The sequence below is a fragment of the Bipolaris oryzae genome (assembly GCF_000523455.1).
Source record: "Bipolaris oryzae ATCC 44560 unplaced genomic scaffold scaffold_193, whole genome shotgun sequence".
Taxonomy (NCBI): Eukaryota; Fungi; Ascomycota; class Dothideomycetes; order Pleosporales; family Pleosporaceae; genus Bipolaris; species Bipolaris oryzae.
Window position 1 is genome coordinate 30,725 of NW_006911469.1, and position 17,337 is coordinate 48,061.

Below are 17,337 nucleotides of genomic sequence, written 5' to 3' on the forward strand. Positions count from 1 at the left end.
CCTCCCAAGAAAATAGAAAATAAAACGCCATCCCAATGCACCCCTCCCCTCCCCTCCCCCTCCATTCTCCCTTAAACCTCCTTCATAAGCTCCTCCAACTCATCATCATCATCCCACCCACCCCCTCTCCTCTCCACAACAATCTTCTGCTCCTCCTTCTCCTGCTGCTCTGCCACCGCCCCGAGAATCTCTTTCAGCTGCTCCTCCGTCACCTTTGAGCGCAACTGGCCCGTCCGCGCAAGCATAATAAGTCGGTTTTCGATGTCTGTGGCGCGGGATTCCTTGACGAGGCGGATGCGGCCGAGGCGGTCGGCGGCTTCGGGGAGGAGGATTTGAGAGAGGATTGAGGAGCGTTGGTCCGCTGTGTGCGTGTGGGGGTTAGTTCAGAGAGTGGGTTGTTGGTGGGTGGGTGGCAGGGAGGGGTGTACCTTCTTGTTGTCTGTGTGGGTGGGGAGAAAGGGGTCAGTTATTATGTAAAATAGAGATTTGGGATGTATGGGCAGTGTATTTACTTTCGCGACTCTTGCTCTGAGCCTGAACCGCGAGCCCCGCCTTGCTGCTGCTGCAACTGCTGGAGGCGCGCGCGCCGGATTTGCTCGAGATCTTCGTCTGACATTTTTTCTTCTTTCGTTCGCGTTTGGTGTGGTTTATTGGGTTGTTCTGCGCAGAAGGAAAGAGAAGGGTGGGGTTGAGAGGGTAAACAAAGATGCGGGCTGGAATTGTGGCGCGCGCAGAAAGTGTGATGGATGCGGGGAGGTTCGGGGGTCCGCAGGCTACTGGTGGGTACGGGTGGCGGTTACACTACTACATAGGGTCGAATTTGAATCTGAGTAATATGGCAGAGATCAAGATGCTGGCTAACATATGTGGTAAGGTATATAAAAAGTTGCGTTTTTTTCTTGTCAATGATAGGTGCTTGAGACAGGTGACAAATTTCTGTACAGTGCAATGGAGTCGCCTGAAAATACACCTATATCATAGTTCAGTTTATAAGTATGTGATAATTGCAAATCGCTTTAAAAAATAGTGTACATTACACGGTAGTAGAGTAAAATCATTAGAACGGGGACCTGTATTTACATTTTGCTGATGCTCTGCGGATGATGTATGCACAATAGTAAGCCCATTGATGTGCCCCTATGACATAACATCTCACAAAGTAACATTCGCAATGGCTTGAAGTCCTGCGGCCCACCCTCTGCATTTTATTCGTGAATAATTTGACCGCACACGGCTGTTCCCTTCCATGAAGTACCTTCCGTATCGCTCGTGGCCGCTTCTCAAGATTGCTGGAGGCATGGACCAACGCGTCGCCCTCAGGGTTGAAGTAGCCCGATGTGCAAGCGAGCAAGACCGAGTATCACGCTGCCCGAATCTCCATTTCATCTATTAAAGCGTACTTTATTTCCTTAGTCAGCTCGATCACAAGGTGTGCAGGATCCGGAACCCAACCCACAGCCTCTTTCAGGATACTGGCGATGTGCCCGGATTTCAAGTCAAAAAATGACAGTGAGATTTAGTGAGCCCGGCCCGCCACCAAGACCGAGGAAGTTATTCGTAGCCATGCGATGCGATGCACCAAAATCAGGATACCCATATTTGTCCTTGAGATGACGGCTGCCACGGTCCGCAACAGGTTTACCGAAGAGCTCAACAGGCGCTACGCCTTCCACTATTACCAGCAGGAAGCCCGTGGCAAGAATCAACACGTCAAGCTCTTACTCCACCCCCTTGGCAACTACCCCCCCGCGATGTACACCGCTCTATACCCTTGCCATCCGTGTCCATAAGCGTGACATGCGGCTGATTGGAAATAGGTAGGTACTCATCCTGGAAGGTGGGTCTTTTACACCACATGATGTAAAACGGCTATACGTACTTGGTTGCTTCGCCGTGGCTGCGTCCTTCACTACGGGCTCTCGTACTCGTGCTCACGCATGCTCCACCACCGGGGTTTATAACTCATACAGAGCATGCGCGCGCCCTCCTACGTCTTTTGGGTGTAACGTGACGCGGCCCCGCGATAAGGCCCAAAGAGACGCGCGCAACCTGAGTCCAGCCATCGGTGACTAGATCGGGATGGTCTGCCGAGTATTCTTCACCGTTAAGGAGAGCATCGAAGTTGATTTGGCGAGCAAGTTGCCAACCAAGCCCTGCTGCGATCTCGCTTATCCACTGGTCGTCATCTGTAGTTCGCTGGCGACGCGCAATACGAGTATGTGCGCTGGAACACGTACGGGGATTCGGTCCAGCGTGCAACTTGTGGCACGGCTTGGACGGCTGTTGCCGCCATACACATGGTGCAGACTCACTTGTTATTGAGCTTTGAGAGGGTGGTGTCTGTTTGTGAGCTGCCAGTGCTGTCATAGTCTCAGTGCGCTGTGTGAAAGACGGGGATGTTTACGCGTAGCTCATCGAAGCCATCGACATTAGGCAGTCTCGGTGGTGCGAAGAGGGTTCCAGTCAAAGCCGGAAACTGGGTAAAGGCGGTCATTTCCTCGCTGTTACTGTGCTCCTTGCGCATTCGAACTGCCCGCTGCCGCCGGCCATCGTTGCATGTCGCGCTGAGCGCACGTGTCGAAGATTGGCCACACAGTCCAAAGTGCGATGCCACGCGCTCCCAATATCGACAGATCTCATAGCTTGATGCATACTTCTACAGGGGTTTAGAGCTTATTTTCCCGAGGAAAGGCGTGTAAATGTAGCTGTCCACATCACATTGCAGGCCTGCATATCGGTCCCAATACTATGTACTATCAGACTCGCCGGCCACGTCCCCGAGGCATATTTTATCTGCTAAGAAGCCTACTTCTTTCAGTATTTCTCCTGCCAGCAACCCTACCTGCCCTGCAGCAATGATGTGGAGCTAAACGTCATCGCCGTCCTTGAGCTGGTCTGCTTCTTGCTGCTGGCCTTGATGAATCCGTGAGTCATGGGCGAATGGCTTTTTCTTTTCGCTGAGTAAACAGGCGTACTCTTGCATGCCTTCAGGGCGCTATCGATTTTCGTGCTCCTAATTGTGTCTGGCTTGGAGTTTCGCAGGATCAGCGATGACCATCTTTGTTTTTTGTTGGTTCCTCTAGAGATAGAGGATATGGCCTGGAACAGTATGGGGGCTTAGCGACGAGTTCTAGAATCCTGTTATTGAAGTGATAGAGTTTGCCTCCAATTGATTGGAAATCCGAGCTTTTTATCATGCCGTTGCTTCTCCACCGTTGGCATATACTGCATCAGCTTCCTCTTTCTTGATCACTTTTTCTCTTCCGGCGTCTGAACTGGCTCTCCAATGTACTAATTTAACCTCACATGATTTTGTGAGGATGAATTGTCGGACCTCGAGGTTGCGAAAAGAATGGACTGTGGTTCATGCAGGGATGTGGGGTGGAAGTACGGTCTATCGGACGACCATCACGTGATTCCACAAATCTGCGAGCCGAACGCCTCATCGCCAAACACATATGATCACAGCGATATTGAATAAAATTATATGAAAGTGCTACCATTGGTAGTGTATAGGGCATTAATTATGATCATTAGGAAGATGACACGGTGCAAAAAGAGTGCCCACGTGACACGCTTTTGGGAACACGCGAACACCCTCGTCGTCTTTTCGTGAGGTCTAGGATCTACAGATATCAAGCCCCCGAGAAAGTAAACTTAGATACCAAACGGTGTGTAGAGCTATACTCTCTGCGTTTCAGTTATTCTTGGTGGCCTAGTTTTACTTGGTACATCTGCCCGTTGAAGATGACTTGAGACAATCATCTCGAGAACTGGGATGTATTCAGCCCTTCTCATGACTTTCCTCATATCAAAACAGGTACCTGCTGCAACGATCAAAAATACTGTGTAGCGATAGAACCTCGATCTTCCTCGATAACTATGAACACCTAGCCAGCCGCAAATCGACTTAAACTTCTCAACTTCTTGCCAAATTTCCACAGCATGAATGGCGCCGGGACACCTAGCCCAATTGCAATGAAGCCAAGTATACTGTTACCCCATCCAAAGTCTAATGACTTATACATAGCTGGTGCGAACAGCGGGAAGCCAAATCCGGCTAGACTCCTTAAGACCGTCGCTGCAGCAATGGCACTCGCTGCATATCGCGTGTAAGATTCAATCAGATACCCATTGATACACTGAAACGCCATTACCATGCCCGCGGAAAATATTGCAGCACCAACGTTAGGCATGATCCAATGCATGCGGGCTTGCGCGCTCCATCCATACCAGAAGAGACCTACGGGGATCACAAGAGATGCAGGTACCAACATAGGGACGCGAAATTCAGGTGTCGCGATACCGTTGTTGCTTAACTTCAGACGGCAGTAGAGCGTGTCGATAAGGAGTGAAGTAATTTGTGTACCAACAAAGAATCCGATACCTATGGACAGGTAATTCAAAGATCCGGTACTGATAGACATGCCATAACGATCAACCCATAAGATGGGGAAAGTGGAAAGCATGAGGTACATCAGCCCGAAGAGATAGGCCATGTAGCATGCCAGCACTTGGACTATGGGCTGCGTGCCTAGCAGTTTGAATGGCCTCTTCAACGCCGTTGTGATCACCGTTACAGCAGTCCGATCGGAATTGTCGTATACAGTGTGAAGTTCTTGGTTACCAGTTTCTTTGCGTAGCCGATCTCGCTTCAAATCCAGAAGCCTAGGTGCATAGGTTTCTTGGAGGAAGAAGAACCCACAAAATTGCACCATTACGGCGAAAACTGTTGTTGCATGGAAACACCATCGCCCTAAATCCATTAGTGTACGAGAACCAAATGAATCAGAATCTAAGCAGAGACTAACATGAAGTGTTCTCGGAGATAAAGCCACCAAGAATAGGCCCAATGGCTGGTCCGAGTAGTGGTCCCAGCGAATAAATCGATACTGCTCGTCCACGCTGCTCTGGAAGGAAGCAATCACTCAAAATACCCTAAATCTAGTCAGCCATTCATGCTGCGGTGGAACTCCTCAAGAAGTACACTTACCCCACCGATAGCTAGTGGTGCGGATCCGCCTAGACCACTGAAGAAACGACACACCATCAGTTGTGCTGGAGTCTGAGCAAAAGCGCATCCCAGATTCCAACCCACAAAGAACAAGTTGGATAACTGTAGTACGATTGTTCGCCCATAGATCTCGGAAAGCGGCCCAAGACATAGTGGGCCAATGGCTTGTGCAAGGACGAAGATAGACAGCGTGAGTTGCGATTGCACTGCATTTTTGATCCGGAAATCAGCAGTTATATGGCCAAGAGCGGGGGCGATCATGGAAGAAGTAATAGGCGATACTATAGTAAAGCAGGCAACGATCGTCAACGCGGCCCATTTTCGTCTCATAGACCCTAAGCAGGGATTAGTACAAAACAGTTCATGCCGATGTGACTAACTGGCTTTGTTTACAGTTTTTGGGGTTTTCCGGATCATCAATAGAATCCCATGTCACCTATATTGTGCTTAGTAAATGTTGTATTTGGGGGATATTGAAGCCGACACATACCAAATTGGGGTCCTTTAAAGGAATTGCAGGCTTTTCTCCCGATATCCGAGACTCTTTGCTGTTGTCATTGGGTGATATGAGTCCTTTCGGCTCTCCATGAGACAATTGTCGATTTGAATTTCTTTCATCATTGCTTAATTTCTGGTGGTTAACATCCTGATCACCCGAGAGTCGTTCTGGAGATATCCCGTGTAGCAACGTATCGCTTGATTCGTGCGATGGTGTGTTCGATTTGACCGAGAAATTTTTCAAATCGTTCAATTGACCGGAAGTGTCCATGGGTGTTTAGGTAGCGGACAACACTCAAAGTTGCCAATCTTCACGGATGTGCTTATTGTGAAGCATTTGTTGTCTGCAAACCTAAAATGAAGAAGTGCAATCATTATAGTATATTTTTCTTTCAATGAAACCACGATTGGAATGGAGCCCACGTGCTTGTGGTCGAACGTTCATTGCACAGATCAGACATCTGTGCACCCTACGGCTTGGGCAAGTAATCCGGCCAAAATTTCGGCACTTCGGGCTAGATCATCCACCGAGACTTCTACTACTGCATAACAAGCTGTAAGTTATAGAAATGAGATGAGAATATCAAAGAAAAAATTATAGTGTACAGGACTGGTTGTGTGGTGATAGGCGACAACTGCGCAATGTACGAATGCTTACACCAAGGCGCTGGGTCTAAGCTGGCGGCACTTATATCACGGACTAGAATCGGAGAAAATCTAACCATTGAAAACTGCATCTTGATTCATGACACAAACGACTTATGATCATTTCAACATATTAAGTTTACATTCATGGGGTACTGATCATCTCCCCTTCTCCTGAGTACCGACATTCCCACTGACGAAGACGACGAGCACTGCAGCGTACCCAGCAGCTGCAGCAAAAACCTCCGATCTTCTTGAATTCATCAGAATGCCTACATTGGCTGCAAAAAGAAGCGGTAAAGAGAGCAATAACACCCAACTTTGTCTTCTCAGAGGATATCACGTACAGCGCTACTATAGTCCCGACGAGCAGCGCCGCAGCGTTCAGGATACACAGAATAGTCACAGTCTGGGCTATTTGCTGATCCGAGGGATATGCAATGCCATCCCTATCTTTCTCCACTCTGAACATCCTTGAGCAGTGATCTTGCAGAAACGCAGTAAGCCGATCACGGTCCTGTACTTTCAATACTACCAAGTCGTCATCGTCATCGAATAACGCCCTACTGCGTGCACCTAAAGTTGGATACGGTTGTCCACTTCCATGATCGAAGAACTTGAAACGAAATGCCTCAAGCGTTCGTTTTGGCGGTCTAGGAAATGATGCCAACTGGCTTTCGTATAGCAGAGCTTCTCCTTTGAAATGTATCAATTCAAAGTTGTTACAGCATTTTTTCCATGTAATTACGATAAGCTTTGAGTCTTTCACCTATTTTATCACTCAGCTCGTTACGTCTCTTCTGATGAGGATCGTTGTCGGTTGCCCTTATGAACTCAGCCCAGTTTCGCGAGTACTGCTTTACCTCTAGAGGGCTCAAAGCATCTTTGCGGTCCAGTTCATCTTGTCCAGCCTGTAACTCAGCGAGCTGGCTTTGAAGATGCAGCAAGTATCGTGCGGCTAAACGGTTGAACCTCTTGAAGATTGTTGTTGTTTGGTCGCGATCACTGGCAATAAAAGCTGCCAGTGAAGGATATCCTGAGAGGAAAGACTGGTCGGGCGTCCCTTTTTCGATGTCCATGTTGATCTGGTATCGTAGCTTGTAGTTTCATGCGATTGATACCAATTGGAAATGAATTTCTCACCGGATTTCTTGGCATTCAGCCTCGGTGTGCCTTGTGATTCAAAACTGCATGCTGCAAGGCCACGCACATCTTTCCTGCAGCCATTCAGCTATGTCAACCATTATTGCGAAAACTGGTTGGATCTTTTAAATTATATGTGTAGTGTTGCTGCATATTAGCATCCTTTAGGAAAAGACACATACGTACCAGTAAGGCCTGGGCTTTTATTTGCAAAATTGACGCTCTCAACTCTCCTTCTCGCCCTTCGCTACAATCTCGTCATCATCTCTTTTCCCCAACCTATCAGCCCTAAGACTTACACTTCTGCTGTAATATCAATAGTCAAATCCAACATGTGTTTTTACGATCAACACACGTTCGTCTGTGGGAATTGGAAATGGGTGCACTTCCGACAACATTGCGACAAAGAACTGCGAATTGGTGAGACTTGTGGCATGAAGATTTTATTCCAGACCGTTCCTACTGGAACTCTCTGCAAGCTTTGCGAAAAGATAAATACGAAGATGAGACGCCGAGCAGCAGAAGTGGATCGCATCAGCCGATGGCAGAGAGCAGATCTGAAACTTCAAGCGTTATTCGTCAATACTGCAGACCGAATCAGAGCACTCGATGAAGAAATCAGCGAGCTTCAACGTGAAAGCTCAAGGAGACACTCGACCGTCGGCGGTCGAGAATTACCAAAATGTTCATTACGAAGTCAGAAGCCACATTACAAGCTAGTCAAAAAGTCAAATCTGGTGTGTGGTTTACTAATAAAATTCGAGGGAGATCCAGGCCCCGCAACCGTAATGGCTGTGCCTGATAGTGGCTCTGCCCATAACGTCATGTCACTGCAACTTGCGCTTCACCTTGGACTGAGACTAGAATGGAGTACACCCAAGAAGACGAAACTTAACCTTTTGGATGGCAGCACGGAAATATCTACAGCAATCGTTCATGCGAGTTGCAGATTTTCGAAGACGTTCTCTTTCGATTGGAAGATGCGCTGCACCTTTCTCGTGGTACCTTCTTTGGTTGAAGACCTTACGATGTCTGCTTCCTTTCTCGATAAGACAGAAACTTTCACAATGTTCCGCAACCGTCTTGTTCAAATATCACTCAAAACACCGGGCATTCTCAAGGTTTGCGCGATGGGTGCTATAAATCAACGGTCAACATGCTGCATAGATGGAGAGGTAATCACAGCACTTCCCGACAGCGGTTCTAAAGTCGATGTTGTTTCCCTTGCCTATGCGACTAAGCGCAAATACAGGTGGCAAGATACTTCGCAGAAAGTCGTATTTGCTAACGGGAGAACCAAGACAGCACGTGGAAAATCTGTTGCTCAATTGTCGCTTGGATCATCTGCGCAACTGATTGAATTCAAGGACGACGATGTAGTCGAGTCCGCAGGCGATGAAAGGGAAACGGGAGATTTGGTAGAGGGCGAAATCAATGTTCAATCACCGGACGCGCAGAGCATCAATCTACAAGATAAGCCTATTCAACATGTCATGACCACGACATTTTATATACTGGACGGGATCACAGTCGAAGCGATCATTGGAGCAGAGTCGATTGAATCTTTACAAGTCTATACCCATCACACCCAATATCTCAAAATCCAAAGAGAAAGAAGCATCACGAATAGCGATTTGCATCGCATTACCCTACTGAGCAAGATCCGCCACTGTACCAAGAACATTCTTACTAGTTCGAGACAGACAAGATCCGATGGTCCGCATGGTACTCCAGCTTGAGAATAATGTGCTGATCTGCGACAGGGTTATCTCTACCAAGTCTTGGAGCACAGTTGAACGAAGCGGACCAGCAAGAGAATGCTCGCAGGGAAGAATCAAGTCGAAAGGCTTCTCTGCTAACTGGTGATGAAAAAGAGATTTTTGACCGCAATGAACAAGATAGGAGAAGAGCTTATGAAGAGTATAGATCTTCCTTGGTAAGGAATCATTCGCCATAAAACCAAACTCAGTCTTCGAGGAAGCCTCAATGATTTATTTGAGGCAATTAGAGGAACCATTTGCACATCTGTATTCCTCTAGAAGCAAATGGCCAGATGGAGAATCCGAGAAGGCTAACAATGTATTGTATCTTTTTCTCTCGCCACGTATGGCTTCTTGCATCTCCTCTTCGCGTGTGTGAATTTTAGCTGTCCATGTTGTGTGTGATATACTACGACGAATGTGACTGAATGTGTCCTGAAACGATGGTATCAAAGTTTTCTGGTAACAACATCTGAAAAGGCTCCAGAGTTTTCACCCCGTCCAAACGAGCTTTAGCACGTTACGGAACTCAGCATGAATATCTCCATCAACACATTGTTGAGCCTTATCCTGGTACAACTCTACCCTGCTCTCCAGCATACCTAGCACACGTCGCACTGTACAATACATGTCCTGCAAGCGTACCCCATACTCCCCTCAAGAACGCCCACATGCCGTCGTCAAAAGGGCACTTGTTCTCCCAGCTCAGTAACTGTTCGTGCATCAATGCTCCCTTCGGTAGGATCATACTGTATAACATCTCAACAGCCTGGCGCTCATTCAGAGACAAGAGCTGTTTAAGATGAAAAATTGCGTTTGCTGGTCCCTGCTCTTCGCTTTGCTCTTTTGCTTCTTTCGCCCACGAGTACAAATCGTTCGTCATGCCCAGATGCATACTAGCCCACTCAAGCCATTGTGCGATACGCGGATCCAAAATGCCCACTTTGAGATTCAAACTGAACTTTACACATGACCAGACAAATAGTGCACCAACATTTCGGTAGCGATAGGCTAGATACTCGCTAAGGTTTTCGCACTTTGCCGGCGGCTTCAGCCAGTATTCTGTGTTTAGAGTGGCGTAGTGCATCTCTTTTCCTGCTGTGTTACCTGTAATAAGGTCGTATTCGTAGATTGCTGCAATCGTTTTGTCGAGATACGTTTGCAGTGGCGAACTTTCGACACACCCTTGATCCGCGCTTCCAAGGCGCACTCTCCATTCATGTAGTACATTGGCTGTTTCCTCTCCGGTGCTCTTTTCGCATTTGTCTGCTCTTGTCAAATTTGACACCGGATGGTTACGTAGAGACTTACCGTCGAAAACCCATAACATAATCATGAGCACGTTGATCAGCTCCAAGCGCCTAGGATCCTCGCCGAATGGATACATCATCGCAGTTGCTTTTGCAAAATATACCCCAGCCATATGCGCACCATGCTTGATGCCTATACTCGCGCAAACATGCCGTAGTGTTGTGCCATCGCGTAGTGGCGGATCTAGCTCACTCTTGTCGCTTTGAATCAGTTCGAGTAGCTCATTGACCACACCTAACGTCTGTCTCCAAAATACGTTTTTATGGGCCGGTGTAATACCCGAGAGGTAAGGAAAGCGTCTTTCTGCTTCAAGTGGTGTGAAAGTAACCCAATATGATTGATTCTTGATGTTTTTCTCTTCTGAGGTAGGGAATTGTCGAGGGGTGCGATGAAGAAACGTTTCTGCGTTCGATCCGGCTGCCTGAAGAGGGTCGTGAAGATATAGTATTGGGTTGATTTTGGAGATGTCTTTGGCCGGTAAGACTCCACAGAGGAAATCCGAAGAGCTTGTAATGTCTGACATATTTTGTTTTCCGGACTGCAAGAATATCAACTGCAAGGTTTATAGCTTTGAAGCGGCTTCCCATTCTTTTATGACACAAGGTCTTGTTTGTTTATATATTGGGCACTCTCTTTTGACAATTTCTAACTCGTGTTCAGGCAACCCAAGGGAATATCTGGGCCTGATCAACATACTTATTATTCGTTCACCAAATTTGAAAGGTTGCCTCGGGTCCTATCTCCTAAGAATAAAGTATTAGGGCCTTCTTAGCCCAATTTGTTTGCGTTAGTTCTTAATCGGAAGTAAGCACTAAGTAAGTATCATCTCTACTCCAGTCTCTTTTCGCCCCTGATGTCCCACATAGGGTCACGAAAGTAGGTCTCGACTACGGGATGGCCATTCATGTGGCGGATCTCCAGCGAGTGGTGCTTGTTCGCGTTCAAACAAAATCACGTCCTAGGCATAGTTTTGTGTCTCACCATGCGACCAATGCCAGCAAGAGGCCAATAATGAAAAAATGGTAATTGTTTAAATAAGTCCGTGAGAAGTTCTGATTTTTTTTAACTACATTACATAGCGACTGTGTGAAGTGGATGATTTGCTGTGAGAGGTCTGGACCGTGGGGGCCAGATAATTCAGTCTTGGTAAATTTTTAGGCAATCCATTTCGATTTTTCCGTCAGGCCTTGCCAACGCGCATGTAGACGGGTCTAGTCCTTAAGGCGGGCACTCTCTACAAAGCAGCTCGTTCCTAGTGCGGAATCATCTAGCTGTTACAATCGAGCAAGAAAAGTGCTCTCCTTGACAAGAGATAAGAAGGCAGGGAGCCTAGGGGCGTCCATGAAAGAAAGTAATAGCCATCGCAGGGCTCAAGGTCACATAATATGCCATCCCGTCAAGGCTTACCATCTAGAATAGCAGAGCAGGAAGAGATAGTAGTATCATCCTGAATGTCCCGCTAAGATGGGATGGACGGAATGTTGGAAACAGAAGCAATCAAGATATTGAATAAATAGATTTCATTATTTGGCTTAAAATAGTATAGAGCTTACAGGCTCTAGTAAGAACAAAGGTACAGCAGTATAGGTCTGAAACCTATTTAACACGCCAAGTGTTAAGCGTTTAAGTGAACGGACTTGCTATACCTGGATCCTTGCCGGCCTAGGGCCTGCTTTCATTTCTTCGTTTTGCAGCAGTTTCAGGTCTAGATTTTTAGCAATAAAGGCGACTTGGCTACTTAGCATTTTCCTAGATTGAGGTAGAAACTGGATAGTTTTACTTTTATAGACTCATATTATGACTACCGCGGTCCATTACATCCGACACGGGGCTTGCCAGAGCAATGCGTGTTCAGTAATAAGCCATGATTGAAAATAATTTATTAAAAATATATGTCGCTTGATACAAAACCTCTATATAAGGTGCTCGGTTTTTCTCACTTTGCCTACATACTCAACAATCTCTCAATTCACTTCTCAACTCACAAATAGTTCACAACAACACTCTTCTACTAGGTTTCAACATTGTCAAGATGAAGCTTTTTGTTACTCTACCCTTGGCTTTCGCTGCGCTGGTCGTAAGCACCCCAACTAAACTAAACAGCCGACTCGATCTGGGTAAAGTGCAAGATGCGCTTGAAGCTCGTCAAGCCGGAGGGGGCCCTGGATTGCCAACAGTTACACAAGCTCCATCAATCTCACCACCTCCACCGGTCTCACAACCTATTGTCTGCAGTTGTCCTAAGATTCTTGGGGTACGTTTTATATATAGACATGTATCCTTCATTAGTACCTTCACTGATTGAATAATAGCGTTGCATCATTGATGCTACTTGTGGGTGTTGCGATTAGAGGGTCACTACGTTTTTGTCTAGAATTTTATCGTTATATGGAGGTCTCTATCGTTTTTACGTAGAATTCAAGCTCGAACGATATATTCAAGTTAGACTTAGAGTCTCTTTATAAGAAATACAGAGTATCTGCGTAAGCTAATAGCACTTTCCTCTGGAGCCATGTCATGCAATATATAACGCTGAGCAGCAACTCCCACTCAGGCCCAGTTCAATGCACACTAACGAAGGATGGCTTGGCTGATGAGAAAACGCGCAGAAAATGAGGGAGGCTTCTACTTTTATGATAGCCTGAGGAGTATCATGGTGATGCTGTGTTCTGGGTTTCAAGGTAAAGGAAGGGCACGACAGCCTATGACTCCAGCAGGAGGAGCAGGTACAACACCAAAGAGCTAAAAAATTGAGGGAGAATAAGCAAGCAAGGTAGATAAAGGTGCAGGAGAAGGATTTTAGACACCAGCTAGGGTTGCAGCAAGCCTGACAAGGCAGAAGGAGAAGGAGCAGAAGGAGACTAAAAAGGTCGCGAGTATCGCAGCTCGTAAGGCTGCACAATAGCTCCAAATTCACCAAAACTTCCAGAGAGGTAATAGAAGGGGCTTGAGGCTCCTATAAAAACTTTCCTAGAAAAAGGAAGCTTATCGTAAGTTCTTAAGGTAGTAAAGAGTTTGGATATGTATTTTGCTTGTATCTGCAAGTCATGTATCGAATGATCTGGACTCTTTGATTTACTGTATCGAGATGCGCCTCGATGCAAGTAGATAATGCATAATAACAGGTAGAAGTTCACATTCTATCGCAGTGTCAAACAGCTAAAGAATTCGGTAGCTTCGGGAATCTTTGTCGGCATTGCAATCCCTTCTTCAACGATCTATTATTGATAAACCCCTTCGCTGACATCCGAACAGATAGAAGCGCTAGCAAGGGCCGTGGTTTAGGTATCAGGGATGAAAAACCTCTGTACATGATTCTCCCAAGAGACTATTTTCAGTGAAGGTTTTGTTGCTTCAAAGCAGTGGCCGCTCATAGAGTGAGACTTTCAAAGAATTCTTGATGGGTCTGATCAGAATGCATCCAGGCACTCGCTGTTTGAGACATTTCTTGGTTTTCTCAGGCCCCCATTACATCTATATTCACTCGTGGTAATCATATATGATATGCCCAATCTATTCAGCTGCGCCTATTGTAGCAATCTTAAGTGGGCAGAATTACGGATTTTTCGTTTGTGTATCTGCCATTTCTAGCCAAGGAATCCGGGATAGCACCAGAGTTGCGAACCTATCCTATACGGTGCGCTAACACACTACACTCTTGAAATGCTATATGTAGGTATAGGTCGCGAATTGAGAAGTGATCAAAGACCTGGCACTGAAGTTTCACTACACAGCCTCCAAAAATGTGGTATTGATTTGTTCATGCAAATTTTGAGTTGTTAAGCGGTCCGTATAATGTGTCCTGGAAGAGAGCCACCAAGCGGCTGATAGCGACGGAATGTAAATAATCCATTGCTAGTGCTGGTGTAGCGTGTTGGCTTACTGACTAAAACCAGATCTCAGCCACTAGCGTACCCAATATCACGATGCCCGTTGGCAATACATTCATGGAGCACAACTAATAGTGCTTCCAAGTAGTGCTTATCCACTCCCTACCTCCAATTTCGCCTGCATTGTTAGTAGAGTACCAGGAACGATCATAAGGATTAGTCTCATATGCAACAGGCCTAATTGTGCTTCTGAAAAGTGCATTTCCCTTCTTGAGCCCAAGTTCATGAAACTGTCACAACAACATGTTTTTCGCCAAGGTCCGAACCATATAGGCGAGCAGTTTCATGGAGGAATAGCTTATACATGGGGAGAGGGAAGGTATAAAGGAAGGAGTCGTTCTCGCCACCACAAAGACACACAGAGACTACAAGCAACAGGATCAATCAACTTTATTTGTACATCTTTCTGCAATACAGCTTATAAAAACTCTCCTTCTTGCTTTCCCCAGCGCTTCTAGTGCTTTCATCATTCCCGAGGGCACTGGAGATGGTGTCTACAAGCAACATGTCGATGCCAATGGTGTTGATATCCACGTCAAGATTGGCAACACCACGGACTTCTCTGCCACTGAATTGAGCGCTTACACCAAGATAGTGAACTCCATTCGCTCTCCAAGCCTTCAGGCCTGCGATGGCACTTTTTGCAACCAGGGCGCTGACAAAGCAAATATGCATCCTGGCGTCAGTACTCTTGAAATTCATTATGAAGAGATCCTAATAGATTCATTCTAGGATACTGATGCAGCAAACCCTGATCTGGATTACTAGTGCAGTGATTATGGGCCGACCATGGGTCACCACAACTACTACTCTGTTCGTGGCAATACCGTTGCAATCCCTTGCGACCGTGCTATCAACTCGGTCCAATGCACTGCGAGTAGACGTGCTCAGACGAGCAGACACATCATGGAAAAATGCGGGTGGCACCATGCTGGATGGTGGGAGGAGCATTTGATTAGCTACGGTTACGATAATGGCAGATGTTTCTGCAGTGAATGCGTGTAAACATGCAGTCATCAAATTTAGAACACATACAGGGGCAGGGATGTGCGGATCGAAGTCTTGCTCTTGAATTTTGATGAGGAGTGTTCGGGTAGTCTGAAATCGTATACAAATACAATCGAGCGTGGACCAATTCTCGATGGCTGTTTTCAAGCACGTCAAAATTACATCAGATCTTCGCAGTAACTTCAGTGGCCTTTTCCGAATCTCGTTATATTTAGGACAATGGCATCAGTGGTTCCATATGTACGAATACATACTAGTCAGCTATATGGTCTTTCGGGTTCGAAACATTAAACGCATTATCCGAGTGGAATTGAACCGCACATGCGTCAGTTACTCACAGAGATGAGGATGGTCTAGTAAATGGTCTAGTAATCCGCGGATGTGCTCGCTATTGGAACTCAAATAGAGTCACTGGGCATGTTGTGGCACGCTCACCAATAAATCAAGGGATTAACTAGGACGTTCCCCACTTCGGTCTCACGCACCACTCTTCCATTTTAGGTTAAAATTCCGTCGCTCTTAATTCTTATTATGCTGCTTATAGGGCACTTACTTGCATAGTTCACGAATGATTAGTATAGAAGATCCACAGACTAGTTTTTGTGACTGCAAATGACTAAACGCCTGGGCGACCAGCTATTTGCATACTGAGCTCATCATTATAACACGAACGTACGAACATGTTAGCCTGAACATGAAAAGGGGTTAACTATAACAGAGGTGTATTATATGATTGAGCGCAAAGTAGTGCTGTTTTTAATTACAAGGATGAAATGACAAAGAGAACGATCTAGGTGAAGGATGCACGGCATTAGTTAGGAGAAACATCGCATGTTGGTGCGTGTCAATAGGGGTAAACTATCGGGCTTCTACGATCCAGCCGCCTGGCTGCTCAGGGGTTGCTCTAGGTAGGTTCGATAACAAAATGGAGTTCCAACTATACGTTTTTGAAGCACTTCGTTGATATGATGCAAGTGCCGCTCGTAAAAATGTTTAGTGATTAGACGGAGAATATTAAGAAAGAAATCTCACATACCTTAGCAACGCTAGCGGGACTAAGACTAATAACAATCAGCGTAGTCTCTATTCCTATCGTATTATATTGTTAGAATATAGTTGAAGCTAGTTCTAATACTTTTATTACATAGGGTCTAGATCTATACTTCTATTACTAGGTCCACACTAAGACTAGTAAGCTTTATATTAGTATTCTATAAGGGTTGTCTAGCGAGATAGTAGAGTAGAGTGCTTAATAGAATAGATAATAATAGATTTAATAACTAATAATCTATTTCGCTATAGACTAATAAGTAATAATCTTATTAAGTAAAGTAACTAGTAAGAAAGTATAATTTAAGTTAACTATGATAAGAGTAATACTAAAATCTATCTATCCTTATATCCTTATTACCTCTAGTTATACTATCCTATTTATTCTATTCTTTTCTCTCTAGGCGGAATATCTAGAGTTACGGTAGTCAATGTGTAGAGGTAGGTGTTAGCTTGGGTTGGGTAGTGATTAGGCTGGTAAACGGGTATTTAAGTCGGGTTATTAAATATCTTAGCGGATACTAGTCTAAAGTCGGTAAGTAGTAGCTTATTTTAAAGCTTAAGCCTAGAGCTAGAAGTTTCTAGTAGAAAGTTAAGCTCTATCTCTAATAGCTAAGTTTTTAAAGTTAAAAAATGAAAAAGTTTATTAGATAACCTAACTATTAACCTAACCCTAGTGTTACACGGGGTCTAGAGTAGACTGGCAAATAGGTAGGGTCTACCTAGAGGTACGGTCCGGGTTAGGTTGGGTCGCACGGACCTCGGGTAGAGGTAGTGGTAGAGGTCCTTAGCGTTGGGTAGTGGTAGAGGTTGGGGCGCACGGACCCTGGGTAGTGGTTGGGTTAGGTCGCACCCCTGTAAGACCCAACCTAACCACTACCTAACGCTAAGGACCTCTACTACTACCTCTACCTAAGGTCCGTGTGACTTAACTTAACCTAGACTATACCTCTAGGTAGACTCTATATATCTACTAGCTATAATTACTTAGATTTCTTATATATTATATAGTAATTAC

The 17,337-nt window shown here is 45.7% G+C and overlaps 8 protein-coding genes across 8 annotated transcripts; 3 read left to right on the forward strand and 5 right to left on the reverse strand.

Annotated features, from left to right (window-relative positions):
* Positions 1-71: 71 nt before the first annotated feature.
* Positions 72-616, reverse strand: COCMIDRAFT_8994 (uncharacterized protein; the record flags this gene model as incomplete). Its single annotated transcript, XM_007694011.1, has 3 exons — positions 72-361; positions 429-439; positions 513-616. 3 exons carry the CDS (start codon positions 614-616, stop codon positions 72-74), a joined length of 405 nt encoding a protein of 134 aa, XP_007692201.1.
* An 880-nt stretch (positions 617-1,496) lies between these two features.
* On the reverse strand, positions 1,497-2,983 carry COCMIDRAFT_40532 (uncharacterized protein; the record flags this gene model as incomplete). Its single annotated transcript, XM_007694021.1, has 6 exons — positions 1,497-1,715; positions 1,770-1,930; positions 2,013-2,323; positions 2,661-2,705; positions 2,748-2,847; positions 2,881-2,983. The coding sequence occupies 6 exons, from the start codon at positions 2,981-2,983 to the stop codon at positions 1,497-1,499; spliced, it is 939 nt and encodes a 312-aa protein (XP_007692211.1).
* A 907-nt stretch (positions 2,984-3,890) lies between these two features.
* On the reverse strand, positions 3,891-5,783 carry COCMIDRAFT_8995 (uncharacterized protein; the record flags this gene model as incomplete). Its single annotated transcript, XM_007694012.1, has 5 exons — positions 3,891-4,756; positions 4,812-4,938; positions 4,994-5,349; positions 5,408-5,450; positions 5,505-5,783. The coding sequence occupies 5 exons, from the start codon at positions 5,781-5,783 to the stop codon at positions 3,891-3,893; spliced, it is 1,671 nt and encodes a 556-aa protein (XP_007692202.1).
* A 533-nt stretch (positions 5,784-6,316) lies between these two features.
* On the reverse strand, positions 6,317-7,236 carry COCMIDRAFT_40534 (uncharacterized protein; the record flags this gene model as incomplete). Its single annotated transcript, XM_007694022.1, has 3 exons — positions 6,317-6,438; positions 6,473-6,853; positions 6,906-7,236. 3 exons carry the CDS (start codon positions 7,234-7,236, stop codon positions 6,317-6,319), a joined length of 834 nt encoding a protein of 277 aa, XP_007692212.1.
* A 396-nt stretch (positions 7,237-7,632) lies between these two features.
* On the forward strand, positions 7,633-7,950 carry COCMIDRAFT_54488 (uncharacterized protein; the record flags this gene model as incomplete). Its single annotated transcript, XM_007694029.1, has 1 exon — positions 7,633-7,950. A coding segment is annotated over one exon (318 nt), but the record flags the coding sequence as incomplete, so codon positions are not given.
* A 1,675-nt stretch (positions 7,951-9,625) lies between these two features.
* On the reverse strand, positions 9,626-10,894 carry COCMIDRAFT_8998 (uncharacterized protein; the record flags this gene model as incomplete). Its single annotated transcript, XM_007694013.1, has 2 exons — positions 9,626-10,326; positions 10,372-10,894. The coding sequence occupies 2 exons, from the start codon at positions 10,892-10,894 to the stop codon at positions 9,626-9,628; spliced, it is 1,224 nt and encodes a 407-aa protein (XP_007692203.1).
* A 1,509-nt stretch (positions 10,895-12,403) lies between these two features.
* On the forward strand, positions 12,404-12,836 carry COCMIDRAFT_106602 (uncharacterized protein; the record flags this gene model as incomplete). Its single annotated transcript, XM_007694030.1, has 3 exons — positions 12,404-12,625; positions 12,684-12,709; positions 12,746-12,836. The coding sequence occupies 3 exons, from the start codon at positions 12,404-12,406 to the stop codon at positions 12,834-12,836; spliced, it is 339 nt and encodes a 112-aa protein (XP_007692220.1).
* Positions 12,837-14,504: 1,668 nt separating this feature from the next.
* On the forward strand, positions 14,505-15,266 carry COCMIDRAFT_40537 (uncharacterized protein; the record flags this gene model as incomplete). The annotated part of the gene is made up of 3 exons (XM_007694023.1): positions 14,505-14,519; positions 14,679-14,942; positions 15,030-15,266. 3 exons carry the CDS (start codon positions 14,505-14,507, stop codon positions 15,264-15,266), a joined length of 516 nt encoding a protein of 171 aa, XP_007692213.1.
* Positions 15,267-17,337: the final 2,071 nt, after the last annotated feature.